Here is a 23,879-nt window from a genome sequence, read left to right as displayed (position 1 = left end):
TTCTACGTTTTCAATTAGGAAAACATGGACCAAGGAAGAAAAATTGTTGACCTAGCTAGAAAATTATATATGCATGTTTACTATATATATACATTTCTGTTTAATTTCCTGTTCTTTTCATTCATGAGAATGAAGGGTCAAATTAAGCACTGTTAGAACTTCAAAAGTTTTGTTGTTTTACAGATTTGTGGGGGAAAGTTGAAATTAACAGAACTAGAAGAGAAGACTAATTCCAATTGGCAGAAGTGATGTACAAATTAATGAAGCAAACAAACAATGGCATCTACTAAACCTCATTTAATCATGTTTATATAGCGTTTTTTAAATGTTATTAATCGTGTAAGAAGTTTTCAGAGGGCATTTTGAAAATGTTATGTAAAAAAAAAAAATTATGACCAGCATTTTAATGGCACCGATATCACCAAAGTTTTTTGTGGTGCGCGTTTTGAAAACACCATAAAAGATCATTCATGACGTTTTTTAAAGGTTATCAACAGTTTTTCTATGGTAATGTCTGAATCGAAAAATCATATATTTCAGTTAAATTCAATATTTTAAATTATTTCAAAATGATTTTAATAGATTGGATTGAATTTCTAAATTTGAAAATCTCCCTGATTGAATTCGATAACAAATTTTCTCCTAAAAATTCAATTCAATTTAGTTGGTTTGATGGTAATTCTAAGTTTATTTCATGAGAATAATATAAAACGGATGCAAGTCCATTAAAAAAAAAACTTATCAACGTGTGAGGAGTAGTTCGTAGAAATTGGGACAAAGTTACAAATTAAGGCATCAAAAAATCGTCCTGTGAATTATGAAATAGAAAAAAGCTGTAGGCCACAGGTTGACTTGTTGACGTTTTAAATTTGTCTTTGTGTTTTGGACAACTCTTTTCAAGAGAAAGGTGAGGCATCAACACTCAGCCTGACGGTTCTTTCTTTCTCATCTTGGCATCTTTTTGTTTTGTTCTATACTTTATTTGGCCTGCAATGATAATCACAAACAAATAAACAATGAAATTAACTCTCTCTCTCTCTCTCTCTCTCTCTCTCTCTCTCTCATATATTATGGTTTGGTGCTCCTTATTTAGGTTTGTCATCTTGATAATAGAGTATAGTCCATTTTATAAATTTTTCTTAGACTAAGACTAGTAGTGATTTAGGGTTTTTAATTAAGTCCGTTCATTTTTTTTTCTTTAACGGCTTTATGTTAGGTTTTAACTCCAAGATTTTAGGCAGTAACATGCAGCCTCTACAAAGCCCACTCTACACCCTAGGAGGGGGAAATACCCTTCAAATCAGAGAAGAACTTTATTATGAATTAAAAGAATTTTATTATAAATTAAAAGGACTTTATTATGAATTAAAAAGATTTTCTTATAAATTTTAAAACATCATCGGTTTCTATCTAAAAACTGTTTTTCTAAAGGACCTAAACCTAATTATCTCTATAATTAATTTAGATTCCATAATTAAACAAGAAATTTATCTTATATTTTTTGTTTAGTCTAAAGATGATAAATAACTAAAAATGAGTTGGAATTAAGATAGAACAATGATATTATAACATGGTATTTCTCCGGCTTAATTTTTTTTTTTTTTTTATAACATGGTTTTCCTACATCAAACAACAGACAATTTTTTTATGAGAAAAATTCAAACCAAATAAAGCAATTCAAAACCCCAAAACACTCAAGAAAGACAACCCTAATTTCCGAAAGGCAAGGAAGAATTAGGTTTGGCTCTAATACGAGTTAATTACACTTACACCCATTAAATTTATTGTCTTTTCACATACACTCCCTGAGATTTAAAAAATTACACATACACCCCTGAGATTTCAAAACTATTGCATATAACCTCTTACAAGAGAAACAAATAAATAAACAAAAAAGAAAATATTTGTATTGATGTTGGACCTTACACCTTGAGTAATCTTATTAGGCCATTTAACTTCTTAGCATGCATTTTTGCATAATTTCCCATCATTTTTCGTCTCACTATAGGGGGTTATATGCAACAGTTTTGAAACATCAGGAGATGTATGTGTAATTGTTGAAACCCAAGGGGTGTATGTGAAAAGATGATAAACATTAAGGGGCATAAGTGTAATTAACTCGCTCTAATACCATGCCAAGAGTTTGGGGAAAATATTTTCAATTAATTCATTAATCTCACAAGTGTGAAATATAGAGTAAATTATAATAATGGTCGTCGAACTTTACTTTGAGTACGTGTCAGTTTGGTCCATAAACTTGGTTCTTGAATTTTATAATCCACGAATTTTTACCTATGTATCACTTAAGTTTATTTTGTCAATTTCATCCATTTTTTCTGTTAGTTTTAGTCACGTGTCAAGCACCTGACTCACAATTGAGGGATAAACTAGCAACTCACCTCCTTTTTATTTCTCCAACATGATACATGTGACTAAAATTGACGGAACAGACTTAAGTGATATACAAGTGAAAGTTCATGTACTATACAATTCAAAAAAACAAGTTCATAAACCAAAGTGATATCCAAAGTAAAATTCGAAGACCATTTCTATAATTCTCTCTTGATATATATATATATATACAAGTGCAAACCTAGTCCAAATGGGAAGAGTCTAATTGCAATGATAATCCACAACTTTCTATAATTACAATAATACACCAATCAAGTTAGGGATCCTATTCTAACAAAGATGCCAATGCCCAAAAAGCTGTGCTTACGTGCATAGCACGTGTATAAATAAGTTCTTGTAGTAATTTACATAATAAAATAATAAATAAATAAGGGTAGGGGCCACAAACTGTAGCGTAGTGCTAATTAAGTTGTAACTGCTTTGCTTACAGCCTTCCATGTGACTCAAGGGCAGCAGAGCAGAGCAGCCTTGTTTAGTTTCTTTGGTCTTATTTATACACAGCTCTTCACACTCTGCTTTATCACGTTCCACACACTCTCTCATTCTCTCTTTCTCAGAACACACACACCCAAAAGAGAAACAATATGAAGCAGAATCACCACTTGTTTCTCATCTTTTCTCTCTTTGCTTTTCTTATTTTCTCTCACTCGTCATATGCTCGTCTTCTGTTGCCACAAAACCAAGGTTCAACATTAACTCATGCCACAAATGATGGTGATCTCATAAATGTGAGGAATTTAAGTTCTCTCACCTTTTTTTTACTTTGATTTGCTCTGTGAATTTTTTTTATTTTGACCTTGTTTTTCTTTTTTTGGGTGGTGATCACTAATTACAGCTCATGGGATCAGAAGAATGCAATGACAAAGATGAAGAGTGTCTTAAGAGAAGGATGATTGCAGAAGCTCACTTGGATTATATTTACACCCAACACCAAAAGCCATAGACAATAGACATCCCCCACTATATATATGGACTTTGCTCACATAATTATAGAAGCTGTGAGATATGTAATCTCTTTTTCTGTTTTCGTTTTTTAAATTTTCTGGTTGTTAGGAAAAGCATATAATATGTGAGAAAATATATGCAACTATATCATATATGTATGGTATGAGATATCAAGGTTACCAATGGAATTGACTCCGTTATTATACATTTTATTAATTGCACTTGTATGAATTTCTCTCTTAATAACTGCGGTATGTATCTGGACCTTTTTGAGCACCAAACTAAACATAAGGGTACTTCATCTGAGTTTATAATTACAATACTTTTATGTATGATTAACCAAGGAAGCTCGTTTATGAACATTCTCAAAAAGAGGGGCATTCGTGGGGTTAATTGAGCTATGAGTGAGTAACAATATTGAATTATTGAGTACAAGAAAAAGGAGCAAGCTGACATGAGAAGAGAGAGAGAGAGAGAGAGAGAGAGAGAGAGATTAGAAATGGAAAATGAAAACTGGGGTAAACACAGCTATAAAAAAGATTATTAAACAAGTTGCGAAAAGCATATAAGAAAGCTATTTTCTTCTTCGTCAACAGTTTGATAATGACAAAGCAGTTGTACATATATGGAAGTAGTGTTTTTGGTTATGTGAACCTCTCTTTAAAAGAGAGTCAGATTAGTTTTAAGTTTAAACAAATATCCCTTCCTATGTTACAAAGAATCAAAGAATAACCAACACAGATCGACTTGGCCCTTAAAGCTGTGCCGTGTAGGTGAGATTGGTCATCTCATCCCCTATAAGAATGTTCCAAGATCAGCATGTGCACATGTGAAAAACGTTGGCATGAAACAACCCTAAATCTCTTTACCCAGAACACAAGGATCCATATAAGGGTGGACAGAGAGAGGACTGATTCTTTGTTGCAGACTTGCAGTTTTTGGCAAGGGTAAATGTCGAAAAAATAAATTATATAAAAAAAGTTGGGTCAATAATCAAGATACAAAATTATTGGATCAAATAAACCAAAAATAAAAATTGTGAAGTCTTATGTGGAGTCTTTCTTCAGGTTTCTCCTCAGTTCAGCAAAGTCAAAAACCAAACAAATATAGCAAAAGATCAACCACATAAGAGAAATCATTGAGATTCAATTTATCTGGCATATAGATGTATTTTTTTTTCTCTCAACTATGAATTAAACAAAACATTAAAAAAAAAAAAAAAAGGAAGAGCTAGTAGAAAGCTCTCACCACCATTTTGTGGCACAACAAAATTAGCATTCAAGGACCAGTCACATCTAAAATACACAAGTAAAACTTGGATACCCTCCATAAGTTCGTAACTGCATGGTGATGGTTTTTTCTTCTCTGCTTGGAGCATTAGACATCCTTTTCCTGCCAAAACGTAAGAGGTAACATCCATCATCCATAAAAAGATAAAATAAAAAACAAATGCAGCAAAACGATCTAAAATTCAAAATTAAAATAATAATTGAGGAAAAAGGGATCCAACTGATAATATCCTTCAGTTCTAGGGACTGCACGAGTAAGACTAGGCAGCATAATGTCATTACTAACAACAAAGTCAGGACCCTAAGATGGCAGTCACACAGCTACAACAGTGATGGTGGTGGTGGGGTGTTTCTGATGATGGAGGGAAGCTAAGATTGAGCACTTGACACAGATAACCCAGCATAGGACACCATTATTTTAGGTTTGAAACGTCATAACAATTTGATGTAGTCAAATCCCCTAAAATTTAAAACTAAAAGACCACTATAGCACATCAAATGTCATTCAACAAAATGCACATAACACCTTATAGGTAATGAACAAGAGCTTACCAATTTAATACGGCTGGCGAGGCCCAAATCATAGAGTGAAGTTTCTGATATACAATTTGCATGCACAATGGGACCCTTCAAACAACTCTCATCTGTAGTTCCAAACGGAATAGTCATGTACACAGCTCCTTTGAACATCCACTCATCCCTTTCTTGACAATAAAAATCTTCAAAAATGTCACCACATATAACACATACACATTGACTTTCGTCTGCTGGAACCCTGGGCTCACCATTGTCCACTGTCTTGCCAGGCTTGTCCTTGGAATTGTTGGACTCAAGTCCTAAAGCAAGTCCTTCCTTTCCAGCAACCCAGTTGGATGAATTTGCATACCACCCCCTTGATGCCCTAATTGAACCACTGGCTTCGGAATTTTTCAAAGTGTGCCACTCCAAGTGTCTATCAAGCCGTTCTTTAAATTTGAGCCTAAGGCCACATATGCTACACTTATGTGGAAGGTCATCGAAAAGGTCATTGATCACAGATGGATGTAACTCTCGGATTTTATCTGGCTTAAACTCAAAGCCTATGAGGTTTCTTATTTCCATCTTGGTAGATTGAGGTAAGGCAGCAGAAGTTTTAGCAACAGGTTCAGGTTCTGAGAGAGGCACATCATCCCTTTGAGATGAAACAGGAACAGTTGAGGAATCTGAAACAGGAGACAATGGCACTGAACTGGTGGTAGCCGTGCATAGGCTCTGGTTCTGCAGTTCAGCCGGCATTTGGGATGACACAAGAGTGGGTGACTCCGACTTTGATGCAGAGATCAAACCCTTTGCAACTAAAGAGCTTAAAAGATTTGAAATTGGATCAGAGGCATTATTCACCACATTTGAAGCATTTGCTGATGAAGCACCCTCAAGAGACAAAGGTGGTTGGCTAGGTGGAAGTGGCGGATGTCCTACCTTCTGTGAAATATTTGAGGGAGCTGGCGACTTAGCATGGGAAGGGTGACCTAATGAAGGTGCTGATGCAACCTTGGAAGCTGGGAGTGCAATCTGGGTAGGGGGAGGTCCACTTGGCAAGGGGGGCTTAACACCTGACTGTGATGGCATTTGGCCCACGTCCTGAAAATTCAAATTGGGTAAGCTACCAGTAATTGATTTGTCGGAGAGAATTCCGGTCTTCATAACAGCAGCCAACAAACTACTTGTGTTTGACTTTCCAGATGTTTCTGCAGCAAGGAGATTAGAAAGATCTGGTATAGAATTTTCCGCTGTTGTGGGAGTTACAAAAGTAGAGACCTGTGGTACAGAAGGCTTTTGAGTCTGACCCGAGGATTCAGACTCTACACTATCTGGTTGTTGTTGGAATGGGTAAGGGTGCCTTGATTGAATGGCAGGCATAAACGGAGATGAAGCCTGCAAATCTTGAGGCTGTGACTTTTTCATACTACCCAGTCGAACATTGGAAGTTGGGATAGGTGCAGAGTCCTCAGTATACTGGTTATGCAACCCTAAGTCCGGTTTTCCCAATAATTGAGATACTTTTAGATCAAGAGGAAGAGATGGAGCTTGAGCATGGTCTTGCTCAGCTAAATTTTGCAAACGACGATGGGGATGGTGTACTGTTGACGTAGGTGAGGGAGAATGCTGGTGGATCAGAGACTGTCCAGATGGTGATGCAGCTCTCACAGACTGCAGCTGCTGCTGTTTCCCTACAGATCCAGTAGACCCTGATGGTGCACTTGTCAGGAACCCAAAGCTTGAGGCTCCAATACGAGAAGAGACCATCTGTGCTCGACTTCCAATCCTGGCCACATTAGAATCTCCACTTGTTGATAACCCACTTAAACTTGAAGCATAACGCTCTGAATGAACCGAACTAATGATAGGAGTCCCAGAAGGGGTCAGCTGATCCACAGCCTGTGATGACATCCTGTGCCCAAGAGCAGATAGGTCTTTATGTTCAGTGGGATCGGAAGAAGTTTCGGGATCAACTGTTGATGCAATATCATTTACAATTTTTGGTTTGTGAAAGTGACCTACAAACCCCTGCATATGGACAATGACACAATGTTAATAAATAAACACATAAGATAGTCCTTGATAATGTAAAGTGGGGGAAAATGTGTGAAAAGTAAAAACAATTGACACAACCACATCTTTGTTTCTCCCAAGGCAACCACAGAATGAGTTGCATGAGATCAAACCGGGATTAGCCCAATAATAATTTAGGTATCATTTAAACTCTTATGGGAATTGGCTAGCATCTAAAACTAAATGAAGCATCAAAGAAACCAGTCCCTTCTTTAGTTCATCCCATAATTTGGGGATGAGAAATTAATATTTCAACCAGTAGGTTAATGGAATCTCAGGGTTCCAATTTTTCAACCAGCAGAAATCATTCTTGCTTACCAATTTCTCTGAATCATCAGATGTCCATCGATCTTTTCTTGAGTTACTAGAAACATCGGGGGGTCCATGATCTGTTAATCTCGAGTTCATATCATCCCACATGAACTCCTCTTCCTCGGAATTCTTCCAGCTACTAGATAACCCACCACTACTTCTACTTGCAATGCCTGCCTGTAGACGAGGATCGGCATTTGCAGATTTAGGTGCTGAGTAATTAGTAAGTCCATGCTTGACATTAAAACCATTTCTTTGGCTGGATATTGTTTCTGCAACACTGCTGCCACCACCATACCAAGGTTTATCATGTCCTTGCTCGGTAACCTTCCCACTAGTTCTAACAATTCCCACACTTGAACTTCTTGGAAGATCAGGACCATATTCATATTCTCCGTATTCAGCACCAATATTCTTCTCATGAACACGCTCACTTAGTGCATCTCTATTTGAACGTTGCATACTCTGCAAATGTTACCATATGATAAGACTACAGAAGGGGAAATAATACACACAAGAAATCAAAATTTACTTCACATACATGCATTTTAACAGGAGGATCAACCCATGGCCGTCCAGCACTAATACTCATTACTCTATCTGACCTCTCAGCATCCTCAATCGAGTCTGCCATAGGCCCAACCAAGTCACCAGCCATTCCTTTTGCCTTCACACCAAACACCAGAAAACAAAAAAAATAAAGAAACAATTAATATATACTCAGCACAAGGAAACAGAAAATGTATTCTCAAATAAAGACATCTGGTATAAGATCAAAATACCGAGGAAAGTATATGCTTGCTCCAAACTATAGAGCAAATCTTTGACTCATAAACTCTCTAAAAACAAAGAGTAAGACAGAAATTATACAACCTAATATAAGGTCACTCTAAAATTTGGTTGTAATTCCACATAGTTACTAATTAGCCATTTCACCAGTGAAAATATGCTCCTCACAGGATAATTTTCTGATCATAATATTTGCGTGTGCATAATTTTAACAAACCACCACTAAATGGTAGAAAATAAAGCAAAGGAGATGAAAAACAAACATCCAAGAAACTTCACATGCTTACACTAATGTACTAGGAGGTCAGAACTTAAGAGATGTGAATTCACATCCAAAATTGATTTAAGAACTCCACTTACCCTGGTAGGCTGCTGAAGACGTTGCCTTTCCAAATATTTGGGATTCACATGAATGCTATGTGCTGGACGTTGTGACTGCGAATCCAGTCTAGATGTTGTAGCTCCAGAAGATGAACCATTTGCTGTAGAAGCAAACCCAAGTTCTTTCTCAATCATCTGAAGTGTCTGAGCGGGGAAGACTCCTTTCCATGTTCCAAAAAGATGACGCATGCTTTGATGTACAGAAGGTTCAACCTGCCTATAAGCCTTGCAGAATACCTAGAAGTGTGGAAAATAGAAAATTTTAGGTACACCAAAGTGACTAACAAAGAATCAAGCCTGTTGTGAGTTGTGACAAGTGGGGATAGCAATAATGCATTGTGAAGACAAACAGCTTGTTATGTGAAAGAAACCAGGTAATTGGTTATTGGATTAAAACCCAGAGATATCAAAGATAATGCTACCCTGACTGCTAGTAGTTAATTATCGAACTTAATATAGTTGAGCATTGAATGCTCAGAACACATTCTTACATTTTAAAAATAAACATGTGCTGAGAATGAGAGGCTTCATGCAGAACAGAAATCTAACCTCAGGTAGTCTGGCAGCAAAATATTTTATGTAATCCCTTCCGATATTCTTTACAATACTGTCCAAAAGATAAAGCGAGGGTAACTTCTGCTCGCTAGGAACCTGCAAATTATTTACTACAATCAGATACAATACACTAGCTGCAGCTAATATTGCTTAAACAAATATATGATTGATAAACCAACAGCCTAGCACCAGAATGCTTCCAAAGGGAAATGGAAAGGGGAATGGGGAATAAGCTGTGTCAGTATAGGCTCTTCAAACCCATTTAAAAGACAACAGGAGCAACAGTACTGCAGGTATCACAACTTCTCAATTAGCCCATTGTGCAGAAAAATCTAGGGTCATCCAGAGTAAATACAGTAACACATGCGACTTTAAACATCTTTTCATTTATTTATTTATTTATTTTTGACATTGGTAAGATTAAAAACTAATATACATCCCAACCCCACCCACCCATTTGGAAGCTGAACCAAGGCTTAGAGGTGCATGTCACATCAAACATTTATTTCCCTAGTAACTCTCCAAAACCCTTTTTCCAGCAAGTGATTCATCTTGTATGACTTGTTTTCTCATGTGTCCTTTCCTTAATATATCTTAGCTATCTCATTCCAGTTTCTGTATCACAAGGATTTGAGTCTTCACTTTACCAGATCATTGACAATTAGCATACTAACAATAAACCTTGCACTCTGCCACTCCTGCATAATGTAATGTCTAGAGAAACATCTTCAAGCGCCGGATGATCAGAAGATACTTAAGTTAAAATGCAAATGGTTGCTAGCAGAAGCAATAAAGGAGAGCAATTCAAGACTAAGCACTAACAGAGTAAGCATCTAAACCAATTTGACTTAAAAAAGTATATAAAACAAACAAGATGACTTCAGGAAGCAGCTGATTGCCTTCAAGGTTTAATGTAATGTAACATCGTATATTTTAGCGGCAATCATAGTAATGAATCAAATATATCCTGCACTGTTCTAATGAAAGGATATAAATTGGCAGCATCCCTTGACAAAATCTGAGGTTTATATGTCTTATCTGTTTTATCAATAAAACAATCTTTAATTACCATCAGAGGATCAGTAAATCAAGAAAAATATCTCTAACCAAAAGACCATATGAGATCATTCACCTGCAGAGATCAGCTATAAAAGTCAATCTCTTGCAGGGAATTACCATGAGATCTAAACAAAAGTCTATTGGCATAAGGTTCTCATACACAACCGTAACATATAATGCGAAGATTCTAAACAGAGCGGCATCTGTTACGCTATGAAAGTGGTTTTCCACCTTTCTGAAATATTTTTATTAGATTCGAAACGTGCTACAACCTGTTCCACGAAACCCACATTCCCACAGAATGCATTTTCTCATGTGGCTATTCAATACAAACACAGCATCGATTGCGTGCAATGGATTGAACAAATTTGACACGAAACCTGTTAAACAACTTGGGGAATTCAACAAAAGATATGGATTGCAATGTACAAGATCTGATCGAAGTTAGTTGCACCCAAACCATCAACTCAATATCATACTGAAATAATAAAAATGAAACTGGGTTACACCATTCTCATTTCTTCATGGGATACTGATGAATACAAACATTTCCACTCACAGTTAACATTAGACCACCACACTTAACGTAAAGCTTTGTTATTTGCATCCAGAAATATAAAAGTTCAAGCCAAATTAAGCTGATTTCAGAACAAAACTAAAACTTTGTGCGCACATAAATATTTCAAATCCAAGACAACAACTTTCTCCACAAGGATCTAAAGAAATCACTTTTTCTTTTTCACTAAATCATGGACATAACACATGACATGCATCAAAGCACTAGCACAATTTAATTCTCCTTTTCCACCTTTTGCATTTTACAAATCAATTCAAACAACTGGCGCCATAATGAAAATAATGAACACAAATACAGCTACATACACAGTGTATAACTGGGTTTCACCTCAATAATGTTGGCGCAAACAGTGGCAGCAATCGCCTTCGCCGCATGGAGGTTCTCGCCGGCAATTATTGTCAAATTAGTGATTATTGGCTTTGAATTGAAGGTGAGCTCCGCCAGCGCCGTCTTGTACTGGCTCACAAGCTCCTGATGCTGCAGCGGCTGCGGCACATATCCCCCGCCCCCGCGATCATTGCTCTCCGAGTCTCTATCACTCACTCTGAACCTTGACAGCACTGGATTAGCTCCTCCGGGCCGTTGCGGGAAAGTTCGCCCATTTGGGTTTTGGTTCAGACCTCGGTCTTCGGCCAATCGGGGCTTCTTCAAGCCTGGCTCATTTGATCTGCTAAATGGCCTACGCGAGCTCTCCATTTCCATCACCGTCTTTAAAAATCAAAACCCTAACCCTAAATCTAATTATCGATTACAGAGTAACCATCTACAATTATTAAATTTCAATCCAAATACATATACAGCTAACAACAAAGGGGCCTAGTTATTGCTATGACAAATAAGAAATTAAAAAACCCTAAACTGTACATGGAGATTGGAGAATCAAGATAAACCCTGATTCTTATTACATGTAATATAAAATGAACATGAAAAAAGAAAAAAGAATCTTGATAAATTGGTGCTGAAGCTTGAGGATTTACTGGTGAAATAAGCTTGGGGAATTGAGAATTAGGGTTAGATTGGGAAAAAAGCGATGGAGAATAGAGAGTGTGTGTGGGTGTGTATCTGTGCGAGGGAGATTTATAGCAAAGGTCGTTTTTTTAAGACAGAAAAACGAGCTTTCCTGATTCGAGAAGGGAAAGAGGGATTTTATAATTATTTTTTATTGCTAACGGTTTTTTTTATTCTACTATTTGATTTTGTTTAATAGGTAACTTTTTTCATGGCCAAAAAAAAAAGGTAACTTTTTTATTTATTTTTCTATAAAAAAAAAAATCAATACTATTGTTTTTAACTTTTTATTGGTCTTGCATTAGTTGCATACTTGCATTCATACGTATAGAAATTTAAAATTTTATTTTCTGTCAAAATAATACATTAGTAAATTGAGAGACTAATAATACATCACAAACCATACCAATAGGAAAAAGAAGGATATTTAAATATTGTAGTCTGAGATTTGAAACTTTTGAAAGAAATTATAAGATAATTTTTTAATTTCTTTTTTCTTAGTTGCATATTTTTAATTTCAATGAATATTATCACATAGAAGCAAGATTATTTGTTTCGTACGGGACATTCAATGTACCAGTATGTATAGGTTCAAACGAAATTGGTTTTATACTTTTATGTATTATATTATATTTTTTTTTTTTTTTGCCAAAATTATATTATCTTATTTATACTCTTTTAAAAGAAACTCTTTTCCTCGAGAAATTGTTTGGGGTAACTGATACACTACCCACATAGTGTAACCAGTGGTGCTCTGTCTTGTAATATTTGTGGTGCTTTAGAGGATTCTTCTCATATTGTACACGAGTGTGGGGCTATTGTGTAAAGGTTTCTCTAAGACTCTGAGTGAAGAAATTTATACAATCATCTTAAAACTAATTGGTAATATGTGTAAAGGTCCAATTTTTTATAAGTTACGATGTAAAGTTATACTTTTTTAATGTGAGGCAACACTTCACATTTTCAAAGCCCCTATATGGCGTTACTTTTTTTTGTGTTTGCTAATGAAATACTTCATAATAAAAAGCAAGCTATGAAAGGGGAGTACAACTAAAATAAAACAAGGGTTTATTTCATATTTAGTACCTAAACTTTGACCATTGTCTTAATGTGGTACCTAAACTTTTATTTGTCCCAATTGAGTACCTAAACTTTTATTTTGTGTCTAATAGGTACCAAAATGAATTTTTGTTAAAATTGTCAATAAAAATTAGGGGCAATATAGTTAAAGTATATTTTAATTATTTTCTTTATATGTTTAAAATTATTAAAAAAAAAAACACACAACAAACAAAATAAATTAAAAATTAAAAATAAAAAATAAATTTTTTGAAGTGACTATATTGCCCCTAAATTTTGTTGATAATTTTAACAGAAATTTATTTTGGTACTTATTAGACACAAAATAAAAATTTAGGTACTCAATTGGGACAAATAAAAGTTTAGGTACCACATTAAGACAATGGTCAAAGTTCAGGTACTAAATATGAAAAAAAACCCATAAAACAATTAAACAATCAACTGACAAAGCACAAAAACAAAAGAAATTAAGATCAACTAGGAAAATGCTGCAAAAGCCTCCGGTGCTAGTCGAAAGGTAGCCCATCCGCTACCAAAGTTCCCATCAAAGAGGACAGGGGATTTAAATCCCAAGTATTAACACACACCCCATTTCTTGCCAAGTGTGCTACTAAATCTACAGCTTTGTTAGCCTCCCTGCGCACCCAATTCCAGTGAATATAAGAGAAGCTAGAGGAAAATCTCTTTATTTCTTGCAATAAAGGAAAGATTTCCTATGAAGATTTCAAACTAGGATCCTTAAAAGCAGAAATTACCTCTTTAGAATCAGATTTAATTACTACCACTCAGATGCCTTAGCTCTTGCACATCTCAAACCTTATTGGATTACCATAGCCTTGACAATTAATGGTGAAGAGGCTTTAAAGTGACAAACAAATCCACCATCCAGTTTAGCATTATGATCCCTCAAAACAACCCCAATACCTGCCTCATGACTACCCGTATCCCAAGATCCATCAATATTAATCTTGATCTTAGAAGCTGTAAGAGGAGACTAAGAGGTAGAACTAGATACTTGAGAAGATAACTTAAATGAATTTCCAATAGAGATGGACTTGGAATTCTCTTGAGCTTGAAAAACTCAAAGCAAACTCTCTAAGCCTATATGCTAGCAAAGATTTGGTCTGGATCCACTTTATGAAACACTAACTTGCATCTCATCTTCTAAATACTCCAAAAGATAAAACAAATCCTTGTCAATAATAGAGAGGCCTCATCATTCCAATAATCCAAAACGCTCAGCAGTCACAAATCCAAGTATGACACTTAGGATATATCAACTTTATACCCCAAACAATCAAAGTATATACCCTCAACCTGAGGACATAAAAAGAGCATATGTTCAACAGTTTCATCATACTGTTAGTGTACTGCATTTGGGATATCTCTTTTTAACTAAATATGAACCATATTTCATCAAGGGCCAAATAAGCCTATTTTTCCTGATTAGTAATGAGAGGAATCTCCTCAATAGAATGGATTATTGAATCCTTGAGATAAAATAAGGCTTTGATAAAGTCCCAAGATCTTGAATTCCAATTAATCAACTCAGCAACTCTTTAAAGAATGTATGACGTCACTTAAATATTAAGTGAAGAAATCTAAGTATTCATTCCAAAATCATTTGGTAATATAATGAGTAGCCCAAGAGCCTTATAAACTACAGTGCAAGACCTCATATTGGGTAAACAATTGTTGCACTAGGTGTATGTATATAAAAGCTCCAATTTGAATCACACTGCCCAAAAAAATCTTTCATTTGAATTTCCAAAAATAAAACTAAGAGAAAAGAATAAAGGAGTTTGGGCTTAGGTCTGGCTACAAAAGGAAAAAATGACTGGCCCAAACAGGCCCAAAAAGCCCGAGTACAGCAGGAATGTTCAAAGTCCCCATAAAACCCTAATGTCATCACCACTACGTTTAGGAAAAAAACAAAAAACAATTGGTAATAAATATATATAAAACCCTAACTCCTTCATCTTCACCTTCCCCTCCAACTGCGACGGTACTAGTTTTTTCAGGTCCTTCTGCAAGCAACCATGTTGAGAGTGAAAACTCCCCAGAAAGGAAAGGCCAGGAGAGAGTTAGAGAAACGCGCCCCCAAGCTCGTAAGTATCCAAACACATGTTTGTTTCCCGGGAAAATCAAATTTACCAATGTTCAAAAAGAAAAACTTAAATTTCGTTACTTTTGGTGTTGTTTTTAAAATATTGGGTTTTGAATGATTTTGAAGGTTGAGACCGGGAAGAAGACACTGATACTTCACGGCAGCAAGACGAGCAACGTCTTGAATGCGGTGTTAGCTGAAATCTATCATTTGAAGAAGGGGAGTGCCGTGAAGTTCAGCCGCAGGCATGAGAATATTAGGCCTTTTGAAAGTGGTGGTGAGACTTCCCTTGAGTTCTTTTCTCAAAAAACCGATTGCAGCATTTTCATTGTAAGTACAAATTTACTCAGCATTTTGCTTCTGCTACCATTTTTTCATGAGGTCAAAGTATATACATATATTTATATATATATGTTCATGTGGACCTAGAATATGCAAGTGTTTCTATTTGGGTTATGACGGTAATCGGATTTTCAGTTAACCATTCTTAATTGTTAGTATTAATGATTATGTTTAGAAGATTGTTGCATGTTTTATAATTTTTGTTTCTTTGTGCTGCTGCTTACAATAAATGTGTCTCTGCGTGTGTGTGTGTGTGTGTGTGTTAAGTGTAATGTATTGAGTTTGCGGTTCTCTTGTAGTTGATTTGTAATTATTCGTATATTTAATGTACAGCCCATTCTCAGTTTGGCTGGTATTACTTGTAGTTTGGAATTTTTGGGATATTCTACTTTTGGTGATGCTGTTCATGTTCTGGAAATACTTGATTTTTCAGTTTATGTTTCAATTATGGACCTGCCTCCTTGGTCTTCCTGTGACAATTGCGATGGATTTGAAATAGGGGGAAAAAACCATTTTTAGGCATGCTTGTGCTTTGCAGATTCTGAATTCGTAAAAATTACAGAATAAAATAGAAGTCCACGTGAAAGAATACAAAGTCATGCTTGATGGGATCGAAAGAGTAATATGAACTTTTAACGGTGCCCTTTCTTTTTAGGCTGCCTGTGTATGACGCTTGAGGATTTATAGGCTTGTTGCCCTGCCCTGGGCTTTCGTAATAAAATATTGTGGTTTCTTCAAAACAGTATATGAATGAATTTGGATACAAGAGGAGGAAGTGAAGGTTAGTTATAGTTTTTCTTCAAGAAATTCAGAAACCACCATTGTTTATATAGGCAGAATTGTTTTCGTGTGATTAGTTGTGAGAGTGAAAATATGGAACTCTTTGGACCTCATCTCAGATTTTGGAAGGTCAATGATGCTATTTTCTTGCTTACTAGTCCTGTTTTAAATTTTTTGTTTTCAAGTGGGCTTTTTCTTGAGTGGTTCAGACAATTTCTTGGTTTTGTATATTGCAATTATTTAACCCCAATAACTAAATTTGGTGGTATTTTCTTTTACTGGTTCTTTCAAATATATATGCATGGATGATGGACGTTGATCCCATTTTCTGGAACCGAGTTCTTGACTCACCCTATTTAAGATGTTGAGCCCTCATTTATAATTAAGAACAGGGACTGTATCTCTGCTTGTTATTCTTTTTATGTTTCTGGAGCATTTTTTTGAGTTTTTCATTGTTTTTATTTTGCAGTTCGGTTCTAGCTCAAAGAAGCGGCCTGACAATCTAGTTATAGGGAGAACTTATGATCACCATATCTATGATCTTGTAGAGGTTGGGGTGGAAAATTTTAAACCCATGGATTCATTTAAATATGATAAGAAACTAGCTCCACGTGTGGGGTCGAAACCTTTCATTTGTTTTATTGGAGAAGGATTTGAGAGTGTAGAAGAGCTGAAACATTTAAAGGAAGTTTTGCTTGATCTGTTGCGAGGAGAGGTTTGTCTTTTCTGCCTGTTACACATTTTTCTGTTTTGAATTTAGGAGGGATATTGATAAATCGTGGATATGGTATTGCAGGTTGTAGACAGATTAAATCTTGCTGGGTTAGATCATGTATATGTATGTACAGCTATATCTTCAAACAAAGTGGTCTTTACTCATTGTGCACTGCGACTGAAGAAGTCTGGTACAATAGTTCCAAGGATGGAACTAGTAGAAGTTGGCCCCTCTATGGATTTAGTAGTTCGTCGGCATCGTCTTCCTAATGACAGTGTAAGGAAAGAAGCCATGAGAGTAGCCAAAGATAAGCCTAAGAAGGTTGAATTACTAAACTCTCCTTCTGATCTCTCTTGTTTCTTTCACAATGTGACATATCTGTTATGTAATTCCTGTTTTTACTTGCAGGACAAAAATATTAAACAAGACACACTGCGGGGCAAGGTTGGGAAAATCAACATCCCGGATCAGAAGGTAAAAGGCGAAAGAAAATTCTTTCATTTAGCAGTAGTGCCCTGGTCTAGAGGGCAAACCTTTGTCTATAAAAGTACATGGCTTGAACCATTTCTCCTCTACTTCACCCTTTGGTCCCGTGGGCATAGATGTGTGGTGGAGGGTATTGCTTCTTTCCACACCATGGCTGCATGGACATGAATTTTATGTTCCCAGTGTACATAATTTGGTCCCAGTATATTGAAGTTAAGGATGTCTGTCTGTTTACTATTCAAGGTGGTTTGCATGGTTGCTCTTTTGTAATATTTATTAATCTTTTTTTTTTTTTTTAAATTTAGGTTGGCGATACGTTGTATTTCCACACAAAGGTTGGAGATTCATTTGTGCCTAACAAAACAAAAGGAGTTAAAAGGGAGCGCCGTGAAGCTAAAATGAAAAATAAGGATACCGAGCAGGCATCAAAAAGGCAGAAGGAAGATCCTGAGTAATTCTTTTTGGACAAGCAGGCTGTGCTGGGATCAAGTTATGTTACTCTCTTGCTGCTACCGACTTTTGCTTTGGAAGGATCGGAGTGAAAAAGGTGGTATAGATTTGAGGAGCCTGGGATTTTGTTCTTCCCCGTCTTTCATACATTTTAACTTATTAGTTGTCATGTACTCATGTCTACCATATGTCTGTTGGTTTGTTATAGTTTTTGTGTGCAAAAATGACATCATATACTTAGTGGCTGCGGTATGCAGCAGTGGTAGGTAAGACCTCTTCCCACCCATAAGTTTCAATTACTTGATGCATCAGCAATTGTGGGTTGTAAGATTGCAGGGGTTTTATTGGACCGTCCAGTTGTTAGAGAAAGCTTTTCTTGCTGATGGGAAGCATTACATTACCTAATGCGTAGTAGTTGATGGCCTGTGGCCTGTTTTGACTCAACGATTATGTATTATTATTTTATTTTCTCAACATATTTCTCATTGTTTGCTCGGCACATTGTACTGGATATGAATATTATTTTATGCTTGAGGTAATAGAACAAGAAAATTCAATGAAGAAAATAAGACATACTTTTCAATTTAATTTTTCCTAATTTTGATGTCAATTAACCTTGCTCGGGTTGGAATTCATTAATGCAATGGAATACGAAAAATTATATACCCAATCTGGTAATCCTCATCCCATAGAGTACGAACTTCAATTAAAGAGAGCTTCAAAGGGACACCATGCATATAATTGAACAAACATCGCTGAACATTAGACGTCCCTTGATGAATTTGGCTTAGCACAAAATATAATATATTCCAAAGTCTAACAGTTTGGTATCTTCTTTCTCACTCATACTTGAGAAAATCTCGTATATAACATCCATCTTATAACTGGTCACATAATCAGCTTAACGAGTTGTGGCCTTGCCATAGGGTTATAGTTGAAAACTATGTTTTTTCTTTACAAAATAAAAAAGACATTTTGAGTTCCAAACTTTGATTTTGCATCGGAAGGTTTCCAAAGACTAGCAGTACTCCAAGGCGCCTAGCTCATGCCCATCAATCTTCACTTGTGCATGAAAAAATCTCAACGTCTTCTTGGCTGTAACACACAGTTTTCATGCCCACCAATCCTAAAGATTAAAACCAGACTATAAACGCTAAAAGTTAGAAAACTCCCCAAGAGAAGCACAGAACTGACATTGACAACCCAACCCAAGTCCCTCTAAATAAGAAAAAGAATAAATTCAAGAGATTGGACTAGTAATTTCTAGTCTTAGTACAGCTAATAAAGAAGTACTGAAGTAACAACTATTAAGACGTGTATTATACCTAATAAGCAAGTTGTCAGAACATCATCTTACCGGAACTTTACAAGCTGGAAAGGGCAATCCAGTATGCATGACCGCGTCTCCCCAAAAGAAGCGCTCTGTCTTTCTCAAGGGTGACTGACCTGCAGTTTTCATAGCTCACAACCATCTGTTAGCAAGAAAACTATGGACACTAACGCAGCTTAAAAGTAATGCAACCTACAAAAGAAATAAGAACAGGCTATTCACAAGAATTATCTCCTATAAAAGGTTAGAAACAACTAAATTTCAGAATGGAAATTATAAATAAATGGAATAAAAGCTGATAATAAAGAATGAAACTCTGATATCAATCGAATATATTCATTAATATATCATCCAAATAATAGACCCATGCAACTAAAAATAACTAGATCCACAAGGCCAGCAAATGCAGCCCTATGGATCAGTAGTTTTGGATATGTCATCTTTCAGGTGGCCAGCTTGATTCTCAGGATCATCAAATGCAGATTCATCAGCTGGCCATTTATCAACGCCCAACCCTCCTGCTGCTTGCAGGGGACCTATATCCCACATATCTAGCAATCCGCTTGTCATTCCCATCTCTGGCACATCAAAGTTGATCGGATTACTCCATAACTCATTGCTAGAACTTGACATACCAGCACTGGCATCAAAACCTATGCTCCATATATCATCTTGCTTCAACATTCTCTCAATCCCTGGAGAAGAGGGCTGTGGAAAAGTCTTCTCGTTCACCAAATCCTCCTGAAAAGAGACATAATACTCAGGATTAACCTCTTGTTGTGGGCTCAGGACACTCTTCCCTTTAAAAAATGGATCTTCAGTTCCCATGCTTGCTGCCCCTTCACCCTCTTGCTCTGGTGCTTTGGTAAATCCTTGTGTTACTGCTACTTCATCCGATACAATTAATTCATCTGATGCAACATCCCGAAATTGAAATGGCATGCTTTCTGTACCCAAACTCAGTTTTCCTGCCATAACTTCTGAAAGATGATGGGGAGGTTGTTCAATAGGAACTGGATTTAGATCTGGGACTGCAGATGAAATGGTTAGGTTTCTCCAAGCAGGCTGGTACTTCACAATCTGACCTTCTATATAAGAATCTGATTTACCTAGTTCATGCTGATGATGCTTAACAAATTTCTTCTGCGTCCTTGAAGAGCCTATATCTTTCTGTCCTGTCTTCTGTTGAAGGTGGGCTAAGAATGCTGGGTTTTGAAGCAACTTGGCCATGAAAGAAACCATCTGCTTCTGCCTCTGCTCTGCAGATTGAAGCTTCTCATTCACTATATTCATATGGTGAACTGTGCCCCTCTGCTGCTGCTGCAGTTCAACAACCTCATCCATTAGCATACTCCTCTCTTTTCTCAACCTCTCTATCTCACCTTCCAGTCCAGACCCCCCTGCTTCGGCTGAAGGCCCAATAAAGCTCCCAATCTGCAGGGACTGAGGTGACTTGCGCCTCTGGATCTTCTTCAACAAATGTCGTTTGTCCCTCCGAAAAGCTTCATTCGCAAACTCCCACCTATCTGTATCAATCTTGCGAAACCCCTGAATACAGTACCCAAAGTAATTTTTAGAATGAAGGGGAAAGAAACAGTACAGAAATCAGAAGATAGATATGATTATTCAAATAGTAAACAAAAGATCACAGAAGATAATTTGAAGTCATCAACTTTCAAGCATACGAGGAGCTAGCTGAACTGCACTATACAATCTGCAAATCACCAAAACATAAAAGCTTCACTAAGCATTAAAAAAGGGTGGTTGGGGGGAGTAGCAGTTGAGATGATAATATATAAACTGGCACAAAAAACAGATTTCAATAAGAATCTGAATTCTACCTGCAGAAGACGAACTCCCCTCTCCAGTACACACTCAGAGGGGAAGATGTTCTTTTCGTGGCAGTAAGCCTCCAGTCCTAATTACGCAATAAATGAAAGAAGACCCTCTACTATTTCCATAAGATTCACATGATAAAGACAAGTCTAACAGAACTAATATATTAACCTGAGAAATTTAATCCGCAAGATAAAAAAAATTGGAGAGATGATTCCAACACATACATGCCCATTAAGGAAGAACTACATAAACCATAATACATCATCATCATCATCATCATCAAGAACAACAAAAACAGCCACACATTTTTGTCACTTAATCTGTGTAAACCATCAAGGAAAAAGGAAAACAAATGGCCAAACATTTCATGACAAGAACCCGTATGGGCCGTATACATAAAAATGAATCCTTTGTTTTTTTTTGGTCAATTACATATGAACCCTTCAATACAACAAATTGTGGGTTAAGAATACAAAAAACACCAATTCCTCCAAAAGTCTTACATCATGTGTTAATATATACAATGATTTTGGCCTCAGCTACATCTATACAGAATTACCTCATCAAACCCAATTTAGAGGATAAACAACAATTTTATAAGAAGGAAAAACAAAAACAAAATAAAGGAAAAAAAAAAAAAAAGCAACAAAACAACCAAATTTACATACAGATAGACAGCAGCCAATAGAGGCTGTGTTACTGCAAATACCCACATAAGTATTAAGTTGGCGGACAAAGCTTGAGAAATTGTTGTGCTTGAAATTCCTTGGCAAGATGAGCCTCGAAAACTCCGTGGGGTCCCACACCACGAAGCTGTTGCCGCCGGAGCCCCAGGAAATGATCGGATCGAGCAACGGGTCGTCGACCAGGTCGAAAGTCTTGGACAGGAACGCCGGGATCGGATTGCCCTGCAGACACTCAAGAGGCTGCGGCGGCACGCTCATGCCCTCCGCCATGTCACCACCGCCGCCGGTAGACCAAGAAGACGCGGCTGCCGAGGTGTTTACAGAGGAGAACGCTTCGAATTCCATTAGAGGAGACGAAAACGAAAGAGTTGGCTGAGAACCCAATAAGTGTCCCGACATTCCGGGTTGGAATGGTGGTAACCCAACTGTCTCCGGGTCCAATTCAGGTGATGAGGTAGGTGGAGACTTTGGGTAGCTCTGGTCTTTTGGATTCATGGAACGAAATAATTACTGTTACGAATATGAGTGAATCGATTTCTGGATGTCTCGAGAGAGAGAGGAGGTAAACGTAAACGTGGGTGTGGGTGTGGTCGGTGAAAATGGGGGTTGGGGTTGGTATATAAGAGCGTCCAATAGTTTTGCCGACAAAATGTTCGATAAAAATCTTGAAAGAGAATCCAAAGGCGGTGGAGGGTTTGCCACTGCTATTAGTGTGGTCGTCTCTCCGAGCCATGTAGTTGGGGTCAGAGGGAAGTGGGGCTCGCTGCAATTTGAGAGACTGTTTTAGCGCCGACCTTGTGAGAGAGGTGCGTTGTTTCCTGGGAGCTGAGCTTTTTTAAAAAATTAGTTAGTTTTATGGTGGTTCTGTTTTGGCGGGGACCCACTTTGGGCTTAGATATTTTTGTCTCTGATATTTGACCACTTGCACTTGGTACTGTTGCAACTTGCAAGTTTGAAAATGATTTGGTAGGCCTGTTGTAATTCTTGGGGATGAAGTTAACTGGGATAGCCAATCAGGATGTAGTTTTCGTCTAAACTAATCAGGGGGCAGTTTTGTCTCAACTCTCAACCAATCAGGAGGCAGGGTATAGATTTGGGACTACACGTTAAACACTACTCAGAATAACACTACGCTATTGTCCCGTTTTATTGGTGGAATTGATTTTTTTAGAATGTCATGCACCTGCTCATTCTAGGGTTTGAAAATTTTGAAATTATTATCATTTTATTTTTATTAGAAACTAATTACCATTCCAATATTTAGTTTGCGCAATAGGAATCATAACTTATTCATCAATAATATCCTTATTTATTAGTTTAAAATTATATTTTCAATTTATATGGAGTTAATTTGATAATAAAAATAGTAAATTATAAATAAATCAATAAAACATTTGAAAATTTCATAAGAGTCACAATACAATTTGGGTTCCTATAATGATCATATGCAATATTTGCCAATTACATAATAGTCAATGGACTCAATCCAATGTGGATGCCCCGATACTATTTATAGTTAAATTATTATCATGCCTTTCAAAAATATTTTGAGTCAATTTAAAAAATGGTGACCGTCACCAAGTCTTAAAATGGTAATTTATGTGTGACAATTTCTAATTAAAAAATAGTAATTGTGTGATAGTTACCAATTAAAAAAGAGTAATTATGTGACAGTTACCAATTAAAAAACCTAAAAACGGTAACTGTGTGACAGTTACCAATGAAAAACCGGTAATTGTATTTGATTCTTTGTGTAATACCTAGTTCTTAAATATTAATTTTCTTGTTTGATTTAATAGAGGAGTTTTATTTAAGAAATTGAGCTTTGAAGAGGTATGTTCCTCAAAACAAAGGTAACTACAAGAATAAATTATCAATGGTTGTAATTTTTTGCAAGTATATATAAATGTGGGAGAAAAATTATATATAAAAGGTTGGGTTGAGAATAAGGTACAAAATAATTAGGTTCAAATAAATCCAATTTATTTTTAAAAAATAGTGCTGCTATTTGCACACTCATTTTCCTCTCACTACACACCTTTTTCCCTCATTTATTAAATTACAAATCCAACCCCTAACTCAAATGACTATAATATCCTCACTAAATCCCATAATAACAAAACCATTCATCTCCACCTTCATCAC

General features: G+C 36.4%; 3 protein-coding genes across 8 annotated transcripts; 1 reads left to right on the top strand and 2 right to left on the bottom strand.

Moving 5' to 3' along the window:
- Positions 1-4,298: 4,298 nt before the first annotated feature.
- On the bottom strand, positions 4,299-12,018 carry LOC147281973 (pre-mRNA cleavage complex 2 Pcf11-like protein). Its single transcript, XM_086247980.1, has 7 exons — positions 11,239-12,018; positions 9,270-9,371; positions 8,700-8,957; positions 8,092-8,217; positions 7,557-8,015; positions 5,199-7,193; positions 4,299-4,749 (listed from the first exon to the last, which is right to left on the bottom strand). Exons 1-7 carry the CDS (start codon positions 11,611-11,613, stop codon positions 4,735-4,737), a joined length of 3,330 nt encoding a protein of 1,109 aa, XP_086104106.1. The 5' UTR covers positions 11,614-12,018; the 3' UTR covers positions 4,299-4,734.
- Positions 12,019-14,939: 2,921 nt separating this feature from the next.
- On the top strand, positions 14,940-18,452 carry LOC147281972 (Ribosomal RNA processing Brix domain protein). The gene is made up of 6 exons (XM_086247841.1): positions 14,940-15,107; positions 15,233-15,436; positions 16,698-16,943; positions 17,025-17,264; positions 17,352-17,417; positions 17,735-18,452. Exons 1-6 carry the CDS (start codon positions 15,039-15,041, stop codon positions 17,882-17,884), a joined length of 975 nt encoding a protein of 324 aa, XP_086103967.1. The 5' UTR covers positions 14,940-15,038; the 3' UTR covers positions 17,885-18,452.
- Positions 18,453-18,617: 165 nt separating this feature from the next.
- HSFA3 (heat shock transcription factor A3) lies at positions 18,618-22,547 on the bottom strand. 6 transcript variants are annotated; one of them, XM_086249218.1, is made up of 4 exons: positions 21,758-22,547; positions 21,051-21,127; positions 19,237-20,757; positions 18,618-19,005 (listed from the first exon to the last, which is right to left on the bottom strand). In XM_086249218.1, the coding sequence occupies exons 1-3, from the start codon at positions 22,227-22,229 to the stop codon at positions 19,621-19,623; spliced, it is 1,686 nt and encodes a 561-aa protein (XP_086105344.1). In that variant the 5' UTR covers positions 22,230-22,547; the 3' UTR covers positions 18,618-19,005; positions 19,237-19,620. The 6 variants fall into 6 exon arrangements, with proteins under 6 accessions (XP_086105344.1, XP_086105342.1, XP_086105339.1 ...); XM_086249216.1 differs by lacking the exon at positions 21,051-21,127 and having other exon boundaries at positions 18,620-19,005; positions 19,237-20,240; positions 20,319-20,757; positions 21,762-22,547; XM_086249213.1 differs by lacking the exon at positions 21,051-21,127 and having other exon boundaries at positions 18,621-19,005; positions 19,205-20,757; positions 21,762-22,547.
- Positions 22,548-23,879: the final 1,332 nt, after the last annotated feature.

Source organism: Dryas octopetala, chromosome 6, assembly GCF_963921425.1.
Source record: "Dryas octopetala chromosome 6, drDryOcto1.1, whole genome shotgun sequence".
Classification (NCBI taxonomy): domain Eukaryota; kingdom Viridiplantae; phylum Streptophyta; class Magnoliopsida; order Rosales; family Rosaceae; genus Dryas; species Dryas octopetala.
Note: the sequence above shows the minus strand (reverse complement) of the source record. Positions and strands in the feature narration are given on the sequence as shown.

Bases quoted from the DNA above. Each gene is read 5' to 3' on its own strand.
- LOC147281973 (XM_086247980.1), bottom strand. From the start codon at position 11,613: ATGGAAATGGAGAGCTCGCGTAGGCCATTTAGCAGATCAAATGAGCCA. The intron at 9,372-11,238 runs GTGAAACCCAGT...AATAATTTGCAG, and splicing joins TTTGCGCCAACATTATTGAG to GTTCCTAGCGAGCAGAAGTT. The intron at 7,194-7,556 runs GTAAGCAAGAAT...GTCCATATGCAG, and splicing joins CTGATGATTCAGAGAAATTG to GGGTTTGTAGGTCACTTTCA.
- LOC147281972 (XM_086247841.1), top strand. From the start codon at position 15,039: ATGTTGAGAGTGAAAACTCCCCAGAAAGGAAAGGCCAGGAGAGAGTTA. The intron at 15,108-15,232 runs GTAAGTATCCAA...ATGATTTTGAAG, and splicing joins AGAAACGCGCCCCCAAGCTC to GTTGAGACCGGGAAGAAGAC. The intron at 16,944-17,024 runs GTTTGTCTTTTC...ATGGTATTGCAG, and splicing joins TTGATCTGTTGCGAGGAGAG to GTTGTAGACAGATTAAATCT.
- HSFA3 (XM_086249218.1), bottom strand. From the start codon at position 22,229: ATGAATCCAAAAGACCAGAGCTACCCAAAGTCTCCACCTACCTCATCA. The intron at 21,128-21,757 runs GTATTTGCAGTA...TTGCGTAATTAG, and splicing joins CCAACTTAATACTTATGTGG to GACTGGAGGCTTACTGCCAC. The intron at 20,758-21,050 runs GTAGAATTCAGA...TACTGTATTCAG, and splicing joins GGGGAGTTCGTCTTCTGCAG to GGGTTTCGCAAGATTGATAC.